The following is a 17795-nucleotide window of genomic DNA, read 5'->3' as shown; positions in this document are numbered from 1 at the left end:
TTGTAAGGTGAAGCTCTCCTTGTGGATTAATTAAACATGGACATGTGCTTTATGGAGAATGCTTGGGAGCACCTTGGGGGAGTTGATGGGCTTGACAATAGTAGCTCATCAAGGGCTAAGTTATTTTCTTTATTTGCCATATTTTTCATGTAGTCCTATTGTTATATTAGTTTATACAACAATACACATTTTAATTTTTTACCATGGTGAATCGGTAACTTGTTGGAGTAATATGGGTGAGACCCGAGATTTACCAAGAATTTATGACTTAGCAAGAGCCAAGACTCCACAAAGGTGGGAGAACCTACTCCCTGAGGCTTATCATAATGGGCCAAAGATGCCCCCATGTGAAATTTTAAATTAGGTGTAGAGGATAACGTCTCATTATACCAATCACTCAATCATCCCACGAAGAAACAATATACAACAATACTTTCCTTTTTACCATAATAAATTGATAACTCGTTAGAGTAATTTAGACAAAACCTAAAATCAAACCAACACCTACCATCATAACATCAATTATAACAATATACTTACCATACTCATTAATTTAAGATTTAGATCAATAAATTTAAAAATATAAAAAAAAAAAAACATTATACTTTTATTCCCACATCAAAACATATTACAACTTTTTATATTATAATACTATTAATTCAATCATAAATCTTTTATATACAAATATATCTATTATTACAATATAATAAATATATAAGTATTTCAAAATATATGAAAACACAATATATAAATATAAATAAAAATAAAATTTCAACCATACTCTTTTTTTTCCCATAATTAATTGTTTTTTTGGTTTGTCCTGCCGTAAGTCCCACTTTCCTCCCTTTACCAAACATGTTAGTCACGATAAATGTCTTCCTACCATAAAAAGCAACCACATATGTGTATCGACTCACCACTCAAAAGCATTTATTAGACCGGGAAATCACTGGCGATATTATCGACTTTTTTAAATAATTACTTCACAATAAGTATTTTATTTTAATATTAATTTTTAAGAGTGAGTTTAAGTATTTTATTTTAATATTAATTTTTAAGAGTGAGTTTAAATATTTTATTTTAATATTTTTTTAAGTGAGTTTATAATAAGTTTATGTTGTAGGTTTATTTTAGAATGATTTTTTAATAATTTAATTATTAATAATTATTATATGGATAATAGAGATTTAATTTTTATAAAATATTTTTAGTATTATATACACATTAAAAGTTAAAATTTATTTTTAAGTAGTTTTTTGTTTTTTTAATTACATTTATTAATGAATAGAGTATTTTATGTCAATGTACATTTAGCTTGAGTGGTAGGGATGGTGGTTTGCCATCCCATCCACCCACGTTCAAGTCCCTGGAGATGTGCCCTGTCATAGTAAGGTTGGAGGGATAGGTGTCCCATTGGAGTCTGAGATCCCGACTCTCGTACCAGACGTCTCAGTCCTAGGCTGAACTATGAGTTCCTGATATACGTGGCTTGCAGGCTGCTGCATATATCTAGAGAGGTTGCTAGTTCCCTACAAAATTTTCTTTAAAAATTAACAAAATGCCATATTAACAAATGTCATATGAATTATGGTTTTTTTGGATATGTTGTATTCATAAGCCATGGTATTGTAATAAAAACTATTTAAAAATTAAGAATCTCCATAATTAAATATGAGCGAATCTTCATGGTTAAGAATCTTGTTACATGTTTTTTTTAACTGTATATATGTTTAAGTTATATTTTTTATCATTAATAATAATAATAATAAAGTTATAATTTAGTTAATTTTATAACTTTTTAAACTTTAGCAACTTGAGATGTATTATGAGATAAGTGTTTTCATGCTTATTATGGATTGATGCCTATTGACATTCACCAACTATTTAATTTATGTGGTTAGGCTAACCTAATTTGAAAAAAAAGAAAAGAAAAATGAAAAAAGAGAAAGAAAGAAAATAAAAGAAAGAAAAAAGGAAAAAGTATTATTACTCATAGTAATTTGGTTGAGATTTTATATCTGAGATTAATTTTTAAAATTAATTTAAATTATTATAATTTAAAAATGAAATAAATTTAAAATTTTTAATTTTATTATGATGTAATACTTAAACTTATTTTCTTTATTTATATTGTTCAAAAACCACATTATAGAATTAGTTCATAAAAAATTTCTAATTGTTTTTCCTTTCCAACATGAATACATGATTTTACGAAAAGAGGGGTTTTGTAGGTGAATACCTTACAAAATTGTTCCAACAAAATACCTGAGCAACAAAAAGAGGGGTTTTGTAGATGGATAACTCATAAAACTTCCCCAACAAAAGACAAACTTTACAACACATTACTAATTGAAAATGAAACCTTTCATGATGGCTTGTTGCATGCAAGCGTTTCCTCGGGTTTGCCATGAAGTGACTTGGGCCCCTAATTTTCTATTTTTAGATTTTCTTGTATCAACCAATTTAACTAATTTTTTATTAGACTTCATCTGCCATTAGGGAATTATAGCAGTTTTGAAACTCCCCATTCACCTTATATAAGTTCTTCGCACCCGAGACACGTTCTTCCGTATAATGGGCCTCAAGATCTTTTTAAGAGCTTTTCCTTCCAAAGGTCCAGCAGCTCTGGTTGCACCCTCCGGTACTTATCAGGGGAGAGTAGGGGTGGGCGCCAATGCTTGTTCTTCGACATTAGTGATTTCTTTCACCTAATCTTCAGTTTTCTCTTTGACTGAAAATCTTAGCTCCTCTCTTCTATAACTATGGGCTCTTAACTCTAAGAAGAGAGAAAACCGAGGTAATGCTTTAGTCGGGATTATAGAATAAGGCGGAACACCTCTTTATTGATTGATCGGTTCAACTTACTTCATCTTTCTTTCTCCTTGTCCTCCCACACATAGTTTCAGGGAAGGGACTCTGAACCGGGAAGCTTGTCCTCCCATCCGATTGTACCATCCGAGGGTATATAGGAGGCAGAGGTTTTGATGCGTAATGACATATATAATTCATTCATGGATAATGACATAGAGAAGATCGAAATCTCTCTCCTTCTCTCTCATTCAGAAACCGATAACATAATGACATCTATAATATATCGCATTCCTCTCCCCCTCGATGATTATCAATAAAGATATTTCAAGAATCAATAGAGGTAAAATTACCAACTACTATTCAATCAACGAAAAAATACAAGATTTTGAAATTCGTCCTAATCGAAACGTGTTCTCAATGTCCCAAGCATATATATTTCACAAGATATGGCAGATAAGGGCATTAGATATACAAAGAATATTGGATCACGAAAAACCACAAGATCTGCAGAAAAGTTCTGTTAGGTTATTAGTAGCAACCGGCGACCGTTTCTTCGCTTATCACAAGGTCTCCTTGATAGCTGGAAGTTCTTCAGGAGTATGAAGAGCTGGAGGACTTTGTACCATCCATTCCAGTGTGGTTGGATTATGCTCAACAGCCCGGGGACTTGGAGCACATCTTTTGTTGTTTCCACCGCCTAAAGTGATTGTTACGACCACGAAGAAACGAAAAATCCCAACTACCTGCCACTATTCTTTCCGGGGCTGAGAGTTTAGCATGCTGTTGAGTGGACTCGCCCAAGATGCCCTATCTATTTCATAAAGGTACAGGGTATAGCAACAATTATAATTGGATTCACAAGAATTCATGCTCGTGTTTCACTTCCGGATTAATTAGAAATAGCCCGATTCACTTAATAAACATGGCAGGAAAGGCATGCTTCCTAGATATTATAGACGTAATTATGATGCGGACAATCCAGTGGCTCCGCTGGAGAATCTTACTTGGTTCGAAACCCCTCACATGTAGTGCCTTATTGCACACCCATAAACTTAGGAGTTACTAAGGTCTTGGCATGGTATTAGTTGAGTTGTGCACCTTTCCCCCGAAGGGTAAAGCTTCCAATTCCTCTCTGACCCCCAGCCCAGAGTTCCCAGAGAGAAATGCCTATAGGACGAAGGATGGAGGGACTAGAATTTGCTATTTTGCTTCGATCCGTGTGAGTAAACGCCTTATATATGATGTGGTGGTTTTCGTTGATCAGATAGCAACTCCCTTCTTTGTCGCCCAACAACCAACCCAACTACTCGCCAAGCAGCCTCTCCCCCATCCATCAAGCGAAAGTAGCGTACTGCCTCTCCCTCATCCAGCTAGCGTCCAGTCCAGGTAGCGTACTGCAGCACCGGATCCGATTGATTCTGGGGAAGAAGGCTGGGAGAAAGAAATCTCGATGTATGCACAAGAAATCTTATCTATTCCGACAGACACAGGCTCTTGGTATAATGAACTGAGATAGTATTTGCAACACAGCATGGCTCCTAGTCATCTAAATTCGAAATAGAAGAGATCTTTACGACTCAGGTCCACCGAGTACCAACTGATCATCACTGGGATACCTCTTTTGGGATTGGAACAATGAGGACTAGGCTGAAGAAGTCACTGTTGACTGTTAAGGACCTTTAGGTACTCGACCATAGGGAGAGGAGAGGATGCGTAAGCAGGCTCGACTGTTAAGGCCGCCATCACCTTTAGGTACTTGACCATAAGGGAGAGGATGCATAAGCAGGCTCGACTGTTAAGGCTTACTGCCTTCACCCTAGGAGGACATTGAATGCTACCTATTCCCTTAAGCCAGGAATGAATCGGGGGTACAGCACGAGCTCTTATATTTGGTACCATGTTCCCGCCGCGCCATTCTGCCCACCGGCATAACCTCGAACAAGGAGGGGTCCTTCCACTCCACCACACGGATTATAAGCACCTTACTGGGTGAGCAGGTGAGGGTGAGCAGTCATGGGTGAGCATTTCATTAGCCCCACAGCAAGAGTGGTTCATTATCAAATCAAGGGTAGGTGAGGTTATGCAACAGATAGGCATCATCGGGATAGGGGATATCATCTTACCTTCACTAAAGCTAGATAGGTTTTGCAATAAGTGGGTTCGTTGACCCTCCCTACAGATAAGCAATCCATCGGGATTCATATGACATATATAATGAATGAATGCATAATGACATAGAGAATATATGCTTTGGCGGAGGTTTGAACATCTTTCCCTCTCCCGATGGTCGAGCGATAAATCCCTACTATTATTGTCATTTTAGGACCCTTTAGGGGGGCTCGACTGATAAGGATGCGGAACAGGAGTTACTAGACTTTATGGATGATGCGTTACATATGATGCACCTGTTGAGGATCATACTCATTCATAGAAAACCACCACTCATTGTCGATCATTGCTGCCATAATAGCTGCCGATCATTGCCAGGAGGTAGGTCATTGTCAGAAGGTCAGCTGATAAACAGTCGCCTGGAGGTCTTTGCCAGAGGGTCCGCCGATAGTCAATCATTCTAGGGCGGGCGAATAGATAGGAAATGCTTGAAATACCAAGCATCGAATGCGGAAGTTTCGATCAAGATATTCGAGGGAGGGTGGGTGGAGAGACGAAAGCTTGGCTGCTTTACCCCACTCATTTCAATAAGGGAAGGGGTTCGGTTCGAATCCGGACGTATCTGATTTGATCATTAATCTTTAATTCAAATATCTTCAATTTACACCCCTCGCTATATGCTTTCAATGGGATATCTCCCACAATTTTCCAGTTTATTTTCATGATGTTTTTCATAGGTTTCTCCTTTAGGAGGGATCGATTGCAAGATTAAGAGAGAATCCTAAGTGTGTTCACCTAATGTTTTCGCTATCGAAAGTCCCTAGTAGAGACCATATATATTTGCTTGAATATTTGTCACATGACTAGGACCACATGAGTACTTGAACACTTTGTCCTCCTCAAGGCCATAGAGTACCCCTCCCTACCACCCTTGATGTAATACTTAAACACTTCAATAAAGAAATAAAGTTATTATTTTTTCTATTTTTAAAGATCTATAAAAATTCAAAATATATAAATATAATTGTAAAAATATAATTATATTCATAAATATAAGCTAAAATTTTAGGAGAATTTTTGGAAAATCGATAATTTGAAAGATCGTTCTGCCACTATTACACCACATACAACTATTTCATAAATGCTACAAACGACTAGTTATAACATTCTCTAAAGACTTCAACCCCATGCAACTATTTAATAAATGCCACAAACGACCAATTACAACATGTCTCTAAAGACTTGAACCCCATGCAACTGAGTAAACAAATTGTTCACTAAACCACTCTGGCTAACACTCTTTGACTTATTTATATTTTTCATTAAAAAACATTATTTATATTTATTTTACATAAACAATTTATAAAATTAAATAAACAATATTTTTTTTATAAAATAAAATAAACTTAATAAACTTTTTAAAAATAGCTCTATTTCAAGGGCGACAGGAGCGGGAGGGGTGATATATTGCCCCATCGAATATGAAGAGATAAGTTACACTTGGTGCTTAGGGACAACCACAAACAACAAATCCAAATATCTAATGATGTGGAAATGTTTAGATATTGCTAGGAAAAGGGGCATAAGAAAGCTTAAAATTCTAGGGGATTCGATGATTGTTGTTAGAATGATCACTAAGTCTATCGACTAATGATTCTTCATTCCCTCCTATTGTAAGAAGAATTGCACTCCAGTTGAAAAAATTCGAAGAAGTCTCTCTCTTTCACATTTTGAGGCACCTAAATGGAGAGGCAGATAGATTAGCTAACTTCAGGGTGGAGCTTGAAAGTGGATCCATCGAAATTAATGGAAATGATAAGGGATTTACCCCCATGCCATGACCCAGTGCGAATGATCCTCGATCGAAGAGCTAGAAAAACTGGTGGCGACTTGAAACTTTGGCAGAGGGAATTTAATTCTCACATGGACAAAGGCATTGTCAAGATAATTAAGGAGAGACCACCTTGAGGCCTTAATAAAATTAGGTCGATATGTGGTAATTTCTTGTACACAGTGATATTCTCCAAACATGCTAGGATCGCGACAATGGACAAACAACTTTGATCTTGGGTGCTTTGAGATTCAACCTGGGCACATTAATGGTGCAGGATATATCACAACCCCTCCCATCGTTATTCATAAATTTGTTGAGAAGAATGTTGGTTCGACTCCTCGTGAAGGACAATTTTGCAACCGATTTAGAGTTCAGTGAAGATCAAGGCTTAATTGAGATAGAGGAGCATATTTTCAGGAGAAAGGACACAGAATGCCTATTTAAGAAGGCTTCTATGGGTCTTTAGTCACCTTCATTTCACTTATATGGTGTTCACTTCATATTTGTGTGCATATAGATCATCTAGCATTGGCGATGAGAGGAGAATGACACATGGAGTTTGAAATGGAGAAGTGGAAGAAAACGATGGAGCTCTTGTTAAAACTGTTAATGGGTCGAATTGATCTTCTTTCCAAAAGGCTGGACCTGATGGAAAGTGGAAGTGAAGCGAGGGATAGATTGGCTGAAGCAAAATTCAAATGCCTTGAGGCAATGGTGGAAAGAAAATTCACAAAGTTGAAGGCAAAGTTAATGACTAGTAATGTTGAGGCATCAAGTTTTGACTTCTTCGTAAATGTTTAAGAATTCATGTTCGGCTAGACATATGCTAATACTAAGGAGCAGCAAGAACACTCCGATGATGGTGCAGCACGCACAGGAGCGAGCAAAAAAAGAGGTAATCCGAAATGGATATGATGAAGTTGGGGCCTCAAAGCCTGTATAATATTTGTATGGTTTATGTATTGCAAGTACATTTTGTTTTTGGGTCAAAATTTTAGAATATATGGACGATACCAATGTAGAATTATAGTATAGAGAGTTCATAAGGGAAAAAAGACACTTTTATGGATTTATTAGAATATTGAAGCAACAAAAATAACATAAGCAAGTTTTGTAGTTCCATATGTAAATGGTTTTAGCCATGCAATCCAGGCTTTATAGTAGAAATCTAACCAATTCATTTAATAATAATAATAATAATACTAATAAAACAACTCTATTTTATAAATACTTTCCATTTTTTTATAATTTATAAAATTAAGATTTGAATTATAAAAAAAATTCCAATCATAAATTGTAGATATTTATTATGAATAATATATAATATTATCTCTTAAACATATTTATTTTTCGATAAGCATTGAATTTCTGATAATAGCTATGAAAATAATCTATTATTAATGAAATTTTTTTATTAATTAATTTATAAAATTTTAAAAGAATTATAAATATTGTGTTAACCGTTATAAAAGATTTTTATTCTAAATTTTATAATTTATCTATATGATGACGGTGATTAATATTTATTAAGACCGATGAGGTCTATTGGACCTTAAGAAAAGAAACTAGTTGAGACTTTTTGAAATTTTATTTCTATAATCAAATAGAAGGGAGAGGAGCGCTTTGAGATCATTATAGTTATCTTGGTTGAACAAGTCAAGAAGGTTGGAAGTCTGGAAGATGTTTTGAAAATGAGAACAAATGTGAGTGGGGGTAGAGCAATCCAAGAGAAAGTGTTTTTCATCTTTAATTCTCTTAGTGTCACACAAAAGACATATTCTTTCTTCCCAAGATGTTTCAGGGATATACCAATGCCCAGTTTCATTCCGAAGTTCGTGGGAGCTAGTTCTTATCTTTGCAATGTTCTTTTTCTTCTTAGCACTAGTCAAGACAAAAATAATTCTAGTTAGCGAGAGAGCGGTTGATCACCTCCTTATAGTACCTTAGCTTCCTTTTCCCCTCAAGCTCCTTATCATCCCATAATTTGTCTTGAAATTTGGAAGTGATATTATTTTTAATATCATCTCTATTCTCCAAGATGATCTCCTCCTTTGCCCTCCAATAGTTGAGCCATGTTTGGGCATCCTTGTGCCAACCCTGCTTGAGGAACCTCTTGGTTTCCATGTTGTAAAGTTTCTTTTTAGACATCAAAAAACGAAACATAGTCATACTTCCAATAGTAGATAAACTAGCTTTAATAAAAGAGATAAAATAAAAAATATTATCTTTAATTTTGAGGTTAAATTATAAATTATTTTTAGATTATCTCAGTCTTCTCTTACAATTCTAAAAATATATAAATAAAAATTCTAAATTAAATTATTCTAAATTTATTTATTTAATATGCAATATATTATATAATAATAATAATAAAATTATATTGAATAGTGAAAAGTGTCATATAAAAATTAGGTATCTATTTACATATATATATGGGAGATGTGTAAGTTTTGTTTGATTATTATTTATTAATATAATATGGAAATAATTACACATGATAATAATTAATTTATTTGAGATGTTAATAATTAATTATTATAATTAATTTATTTGAGATGTTATAATGTATGAGATGTTATAATATATTTGATTTAGTAAATTTTTTGGTAGGTAAGCACTCATAAGGGATTTGAACCAGTGACCTATCACAAAAGATGTCTTAACAATGCACTCATTCACTATCAATCCAAAACCCATAAAATTTGATTTAATAATTTTAATTATATATTTTAAATTTTAATTATTTTACATTAATTATATATATTTATATATTTGATTATAAAATTATTTTCTCTTAAAATAAATATATTTTTTCTTTTTCTTTTCTTTTAACCCAATAAACCCATTATTATCTGATATCAAATTAAATTTTTTTAAATAAAAAAACGAATGCTCTATTTGTACAGAGACATGTCATCAACTCTCTCTATCTCTCTGTTTAGAAAAAGTAAACGTACCGAGAACCATTGTTCGAGGTTCGTTGCACATTACATTTGGGTTTATGTTAAGTTCTCTTTATTAGAAGGCATTTATATTGTTTTTAATTTTCTAAAGAAAAGGATATAGTTTGATGGTCTTTAGTGTGGTTTAATTAATAGAGGAGTTTGAGTTTGTTTATTTAGTCATTTGATAATATAATTTTTAGTTAAATTGTGATTTATTATAGTTTAAAATACATGTATGGATATTTAAATAGATTCAACACTTTGAAGTGATACTGGATTTCTGTAAATTAAATAACTTAAACTTATATTCTAGTGCTTTAGGTGTTTTCCATAATGTTGTGGAATGAATTTATGCATTGAAAAGTGTATTTTAAAGAATAAGAAATCAAATCTTGCTAGAAATTATATTCCCAACTTTCAAACAAAAAATCATTTTGTCTATTTATTTTTTAAATAGTAATTAATTTTATAATGTTAATATAATTGTTTTAAAAATGAAGTAGCCTAATCTCGCCTAATCCCATGGGATCGAGCAGAGGGTGACAAGGTGTTATTTTAATGCACTCCATGGTAATTCAGTGGGAAAAATCTAACCATGCTAAGAGCTGGTGTGGCCTAGGCCTCGTGAAATGACTAGGTGATTTTGAAGGCCTTAAATGCCCCTCGGTCGTAGCTACCCAAGCCACAATCAAGCCACAAGTTAGAGGTGCCGGTTATCTCACCACTCATATAGCCTAACAACAAAAAAATGACATACCCTAACTATTTGACAAAATGATTATTTTTGACACAATACAAATTTGAGCAAGATTATGATTTCTTAATATTTAAAATGCACTTTTAAATACATAAATAAATTTAACACCCTAAATAATTGTTAAGGTACTAAAATTTGCAAATGCACAATTTAAACTTATAATTATTAAAAATCTCTATTAAAATTGGGCCAAAATTGATCATTGAAAAATGCATAAATAAAAACCATTTCATTACACGTTTAAAAATTATTGTTAAGGTAATAATAATTACAATTGATATATCTAAAGAGTATTTTTCAATGAAATAGTGTAATAAGTACCATCATTATCGCACATGAGTGCATGATGTAGTGGTCGGGGCAGTCGGTTTGCACGCACCCCGGTCGTGTTCGAATCCTGTGGAGCTGCGTGGAGGCTGCAGCGTATACTATTCCATGGCGTATACTGTTCCTATGATGGCGAATATTCAGATTGTATGATGGCTTAGATGTGACAATTATTAGCATTCTGTGATACATATACAATGTAATGAAAAAACAACACTATAATGCTTTTGCTTGGAAACTAACCCCTCCCTTTTTCTTTAAAAAAAAAAATACCATCATTATCACGTGTCCCCACACTGGTCAAGAAAGAGACATTGAATGGTTCTTCATGCGGCTAATGAAAGAGACATTGAATGGTTCTTCATGCGGCTAATGAAATCACAGTTCATAGCAAAACTTAAAAGTGAAAAAATACTTGTTTGGTAAAGTCATTTCATTTAATTAAAAAATGATTTATTTATTTATTAAATTTATTTATTTAGCATTCTTTTAAACTGAAAGTAAAGTTCTATACATGCGGCAAGATTTGTATTATCATGACGATTGTTCAGTAAAGTGACGTCAGTGACAAGGAAAGGCAAGAACTCTCTCAAATGTGGTAAAGCCGTAAAAGATCATGAGTTTGATTGCAGGAAAACCATTAAAATATTCGAGCAAAAATACCTCACAGAAATATTGAAAAATACCAAGCAATTAGCTTCAAAATAAAGCAAACTTTGAGGACAACATGACAAACTTGACTTTTTGTGGAACAAGAATCGAATGGAATAACAAAACAAGCAACGCAGAGACGGTTTGAAATACATTCGGTGTGTGTGGAAGAATATGGCCGTGCACATCAACCGAACCCAACGTGATTCCCAAGGAGTAAAGGGTAAAAGAGATGGAAAGAATATTGTAACCAAAACCCACATGTTTTCTCTTCTCTATTTTATTCTATTTATTTTTTGAAGACATTATTTAATTAGAGGATTTTGTAAATAAAAATTTATAAAAACATGTTAGCTATGCCAAAGCTTGACATAACTTGACATGAGAAGACTAAAAAGACTATACTTTCATATTGCTTGTCATGGGAGTATGGGTGACACCCCCATGAGATCAGTGGAGTGACTTGCTTTGATACTGCTTGATGGGGTGGGTGACGCCCCCATGGGATCAGTGGAGTGACTTGCTTTCATACTGCTTGATGGGGTGGGTGACACCCCCATGGGATCAATGGAGTGACTTGCTTTCATACTGCTTGATGGGGTGGGTGACGCCCCCATGGGATCAATGGAGTGACTTGCTTTCATACTGCTTGATGGGTGCTTGATGGGTGGGTGACGCCCCCATGGGATCAGTGGAGTGACTTGCTTTCATATTTCTTGATGGGTGGGTGACACCTCTAGATATTTGAACATGGGTGGGACTACTGCAAATCAATTTCTAAAACCGAAACTCCAGAGGTAGGAGTTGGTGATGGGACATGCTTTCATATTGCTTGTATCCTCCTACACTATGGGCATAGATTGACATGAAAAGACAAAAAAAAACTACTAGTGTTGCAAGAAAAAAACACAGTGAATCATAACAACTATTAGGTAGAAATCTCTAGGCATTCTACCTAGTTGATCACTACAATCATTTAAACAAAAGAAGATGTTGGCTGATTACCATCATCTGAAGAGAAAAAGATGTTGACCGTTTAACTTTGTCTCAGCTTCATGCCATAATAGATGAAATAAAAAAAACTCATGAAATGGGCAAAATGTAGTAAAAACCACAACCTCTTTTGTGTGAACTGACATAAGATCTGCTCCTAAACACCCTTCTCTTGTGTGAACTGACATCACAGTTCTCCTAAACACCCTTCTCTTGTGTGAACTGACATCACAGTTCTCCTAAACACCTTTGTTGGGAGAATATTTTTCCTAACGTTATTCACAAAGAAAAACAGTAAAAAAGCAGAGATGGAAAGAATATTGTCAAATTTAGTGTTATAAAACAACTCAGGAATCTCCCTTCGCGAAAGCAAGCAAACAACTACCCACACAATCTGGTTTTGTTCGTTTATCCTCTCCGTTCTTCTGAGTTCCTCTATTTTTAGCAGTAAGATGACCATGAATTTCATGTGTGTCATCTGCTCTGCAAGATCATCCAGAGGAATATGAGAACCTCATCCGTTTCTTCGTTCTGCAGTCTCCTGCTTATCTTCATCCAAAGGCTAGGTCATCAAAGATTCATGGCGGTTGTGAATTCCAGAATTCTGCTTTAAACTTCTTCCTTGTTCTTATGAGTCTCCTGCTTATCTTCATCCAAAGGCTAGGTCATCAAAGATTCATGGCGGTTGTGAATTCCAGAATTCTGCTTTAAACTTCTTCCTTGTTCTTATGAGTATGGGATAAGCAAAACGAAATTGATCTAGATTGCAGAGGACAAACCAGAAGAAGAGCCCAATGTCTGCTAGTGATCCAGATCCAGATCAACCACAGGTATAGTTTTATATAGACATAGTTGTATTTGTATTCTAGTTTGGCCACTAGTTTCTATATGAATTCTTTCATTAATGGCTGCAATGCTTGTATATTGGATTATAATGGGTGCAGTTTTATACATTAGTGTTGAAGATAAGAATGGACTGTAATGGCTGCTTCAAGAAAGTGAGAAGAGGTCTTCTTAACATACACAGTAAGCATCTCTTTTTCTTCTTCTTCTATCAGCAGTAGGTCTAACTTTTTCTTTTTATAATTCCAAGGGAAGGCTGAGACGTGGTTACTTATTGTGTGTGGAATGATATTATACGAGACATCTATAGCCATTGGATAGACAGAAAGGAGAGCACAGTTAAGGTTGAGGGATCATTCGACCCAGATGAAATGGTGAAGACCATTGCAAAAAAGACTGGTAGGCGGGTGCAAGTGTTGGACCGGTACCCTTCACCCACTCCTCCCTGAACTGTATCTTGAATCCTATTTATATGTGCAATTTGAAGCAGTGTCACAGGAATTTGGATCCTCCTCCAGACAAAAAAGGTTGTGGTTTCTGTAAGAAAATATCTAAACTAAAATAGTGGGTCATAGAAATTTCTGAGCCCTTCCATGGAGAAATTTCTGATGCCTCGTGATCCTAGTCCTCCCTAAACTGTATCTGAATTCCAATTTTATCTGCAATTTGAAACAACGTGACAGGAATTTGGATCCTACTCAAGGGAAAAAATAATTGTGGTTTATGTAAGAAAATATCTAAACTAAAATAGTGGGTCAAGGGAATTTCTGATCCCTTCCATGGAGTAATTTCTTATGCCTCGTGCTGCAACGGATTGACCGGGGATCTGTTATATGAGATTTGTTGTACTGAGATTGTGTAATGCAATTCTTCTTAATATATGTTGAATTCATCATTATTGCATTATATCTGTTGAATTCTGCGTCCATTCGCCTTCCCAGCAATATATCTGTTGAATGCTGCGTCCATTGCCCTTCCCAGCAATATATCTGTTGAATTCTGCGTTCTTTTGCTTTCGAGGCCAGAGCTTTTCTTGATTGTGGGTGTCATCTTTGCGCAAGGCCATGTGAATCTACTCTGTATTGTTCCAATTTTATGGGATGTCTACTCTGTATTAAAGCTGTACATGTAAATTTTAATAAAACATAATTTTTATGCAGAGAGTGCTGTCTTCTATGGGTTAATTGATTAATTTAGGGTGATATAATTATATCCTCTTTCTATGGGTGAATTTAGGTTGATGATAATATATTTTGTTACTTAGATTATATATAATGTGGAATAATTGATGTAATTATATTGATTTATTTAATTATTGAAGAAATGGTATTTTCTATATATATAAATTATAATTATATAATTTATTTCTAATTATGTTTAATATGAATTTATTGTGGATTTGAATTTGAGTGGAGAAAATAACAATTTTTTTTCTTAACTATCTAAGATAAACTCAATTGATAAAACTTCTTAATACCTATATGCTTTTTATCACCTTTTAATATATTAAGAATAACTTTGAACACTTATAAATTGAATAATAAATTTTTAAATTTTTCTACAATCAAGCACTATATTATTTTTATTTTTTTATTTTTAAATCTTTAATGTGAGTTTACTTAGTATACTATTATATATTTATTTTTATTTTTTGTAATTTTAAATCTTTAATGTGAGTTTACTTAGTATACTATTATATATTTAGTAAATCTCATGGTATGATCCTTTTTCCATAAATAAAGTCTCATGCATTAATTAATTTAAATTAAGAAGGGACAAAATATGGAAGAAATGTGCAACTCTCAGGTGAGACCAGTTCAACCTAAGAATGCCTGCACTCAACTCTACTCTACCAATTAGCCAATAATGGCATACATCTAGGGTTACACGTTACTTGAGGAGTTATAACAATCTCCTCAAAAATAAGATCTAAGAACTAAAAAAGATCCATAATCTCAACAAAACATAACTAACAATTGTAACCACCCCTCCCACATTTAACCAGTTTAACCGGCTTTCCAGTGTAAACATGAGACAAAGAGCTACTATGATATGACTTGACCTCCTAGATCTAATTAAAGAAGTGGGGCCAACAACTGGAACTTACCAACCACAAACTGATAGCTTATAGGGTTCACATGACACTCAGAGGCAAAACAACCACTCCCAGTGTCGAAACCCTAAACTAGATTGAATTTTTAGTGACTTAGGCCCACAAAAACATGCATGACAAGGCCTCCATGCGGTTATGGCCCTCCAGTTGCATGCATAAGCCTGTTAGGGTGCGACTATAGCCAAAAATTACAATTTTAAGCATGCCGTCCCAGAATCAGTTTTTTCCAGACCACTGCTTAGAACTCAATGACACTTTCCATAATGATAAATAACATAAGGACAAAGCCATTCATACAAAACTTGATCAAGTACTTGACCTAAACAAGCCTAAATATGATAGTCATTTTGTCAAACATATGGTGAACATATAATCTACAAGTTATGAATGCATATATGGACATAGGGGCTTGAAACTTATTTCAAAATCACCAAGAAGGTCTATTTCCCTCTCATTGTAGCTACAATAAAATTTGTTAGCTCATGCATTCATTAACCATTATCGATTAATTAAAACATATCAATATCCATAGCTAGAACCTGTTATGGAACCATGCTTATAACCAACATATAACAAGAACAATAACCATGATAGAACAACCATCAAAGCCACATAATAACAAATACAAGTACTCATGAAATGCAATAGGAAAATATATCTTATTAACATATGCAAAAGTCAACCAAGTCAGGGACTTCCATGTACCACCTGATCATAGATTGAGTTGAACCAAATCTTTCATTCAACCAATCACCCCCGGGCCATATTCCAAGCATGAATGTGGGACTGAAGCCATAAACAACTAGAGATTCCTAGAGATTAAACCACCTCCACCCTCATGCTCCCATGATCTAGCCAAAACCGGTTGATATCACATAAGAAAAATGACACAAAAGCAACAAGGGATTCCCGAAGATTAAACTGCCTCTGCCCTCATGGTATCATGATCTCACCATAACCGACCAAGAGATCACTATGCCCAAAATAAGATTGGATGCCTCAGAGTTTCTCCACCAATATCTTAAGGAATTTTCTTGTCTCCACTCACCCGTCGAGGGCTTCCTGAAGATTAAACAACCTCCACCCCAAACCTTGGGAATGTTCCTGAGACCAGCTCACCTAGTTCTGAAACCTTCCGACAATCTAATACTCAACCACACAAAAGAACCCCATCACACCATGGCTATCTGGAAATGGCAAGGCAAGGTTGAAGCCACTGTCACACCCGATGAAACCCATGCTAATGACAACAAGAGAACCAAATACAAAAATGCATGTACCAGGCATTCACAACCCAGCTAGGAAATCACACATGCAACCTGTTACTTGCAATTCTTCCTGCTAAAGTTGCTTGATCCAACCTTCCTTATTTGTCCTTCCTTTGCCTTCATTTTCTTACTTTCTTCAATGCTAGAGTTCTCCAAGAATGCTTTAAGTGTGCAATAGTATGAGAGAATAGAGAGAGCTCCAAACTGAATTGGAAAATTGTTGAACCAAAAAAATATGTGAACTGATCCTCAAAAACAATTTTATTATCGTTGCCTTTAGATTCTTCTTTATAACCTGCATTTCCTATTCCATCTCTACCAACATGTTCGATCCAGTTAGTACCCTATTCATTAGATTACTCCAGCTGATGGGCATATTACAACTCTGCCCATAAAGTGCTACAAACAGACTCATCCTTAGTGATTCTTGATACCCATTATTGTAAGAAAACTTACTCCTCCCACCTCCTCTATTGGTGCATATCATACATCCTCATCATATCCTCAAGAATCATGTTGACCCTCTTTGTTTGTCTATCTTTCTACAGATGATATATTGTACTAAAATCCAACTTTGTCCCCAAACCTGCAAACAACTCCTTCAAAACCCTGGAAGTGAACTTGGCATCTATGTTGGATACAATCTTCTTAGGAATACCATGCGACCTCACTATATCCCTGATAAAAACCCGTGCTACCTCACTAGATGAATTAATATACTTCACTGGAATGAAGTGAGCTACCTTGGTCAACCTGTCAACCACAACCATAATGGAATCATGTTGTCTAGATGTATTTAGAAAACCTGTAATGAAATCCCTGGAAATGACCTCTCATTTCCACTCTAGAATCAGAATCAACTATAATAGACCACTTGAATACTTACACTCTTCTTTGACTTGTTGACAATCCAAATATCTAGCCACAAACTTCCTTCTTCATATTCAACCAATAGTAGAACTTCTTCACAGATGTCAATGTATTTTGATATCCCAAATGACTTGAATATGGCTTAGCATGAAATTCCCTCAAGATAAGCTTCTTTAGTTCACTGTTGTCTGACGCACAAATTTTTTCCCTAAATCTCACCAAACCACTTGCCATAAGATTATAATCCACATTCTGATCACCTGTACCCTACTGC

General features: G+C 34.7%; 1 protein-coding gene and 1 non-coding gene across 4 annotated transcripts; one reads left to right on the top strand and one right to left on the bottom strand.

Annotated features, from left to right (window-relative positions):
• The first annotated feature begins 12795 nt into the window (after positions 1–12795).
• LOC149235634 (copper transport protein ATX1-like) lies at positions 12796–14097 on the top strand. 3 transcript variants are annotated; one of them, XM_089461423.1, is made up of 4 exons: positions 12796–12993; positions 13092–13257; positions 13372–13453; positions 13571–14097. In XM_089461423.1, exons 2-4 carry the CDS (start codon positions 13222–13224, stop codon positions 13717–13719), a joined length of 267 nt encoding a protein of 88 aa, XP_089317549.1. In that variant the 5' UTR covers positions 12796–12993; positions 13092–13221; the 3' UTR covers positions 13720–14097. The 3 variants fall into 3 exon arrangements, 2 of the variants coding, with proteins under 2 accessions (XP_089317549.1, XP_089317548.1); XR_016268311.1 differs by having other exon boundaries at positions 12796–13257; positions 13581–14097; XM_089461422.1 differs by having other exon boundaries at positions 12796–13257.
• A 188-nt stretch (positions 14098–14285) lies between these two features.
• On the bottom strand, positions 14286–14391 carry LOC149235633 (U6 spliceosomal RNA). Its single transcript, XR_016246830.1, has one exon. It is a non-coding gene; the product is annotated as a U6 spliceosomal RNA (small nuclear RNA).
• Between the last annotated feature and the right edge of the window lie 3404 nt (positions 14392–17795).

The sequence above is a fragment of the Pinus tabuliformis genome, chromosome 8, assembly GCF_031772625.1.
Source record: "Pinus tabuliformis cultivar Carrire ecotype Pingquan chromosome 8, CPIR1, whole genome shotgun sequence".
NCBI lineage: Eukaryota > Viridiplantae > Streptophyta > Pinopsida > Pinales > Pinaceae > Pinus > Pinus tabuliformis.
This window is presented reverse-complemented; position numbering and strand designations above follow the sequence as displayed.

Coding starts and splice junctions, on each gene's coding strand:
- LOC149235634 (XM_089461423.1), top strand. CDS start 13,222: ATGTCTGCTAGTGATCCAGATCCAGATCAACCACAG. Junction 13,258..13,371: donor CAGATCCAGATCAACCACAG/GTATAGTTTTAT, acceptor TAATGGGTGCAG/TTTTATACATTAGTGTTGAA. Junction 13,454..13,570: donor AGGTCTTCTTAACATACACA/GTAAGCATCTCT, acceptor ATATTATACGAG/ACATCTATAGCCATTGGATA.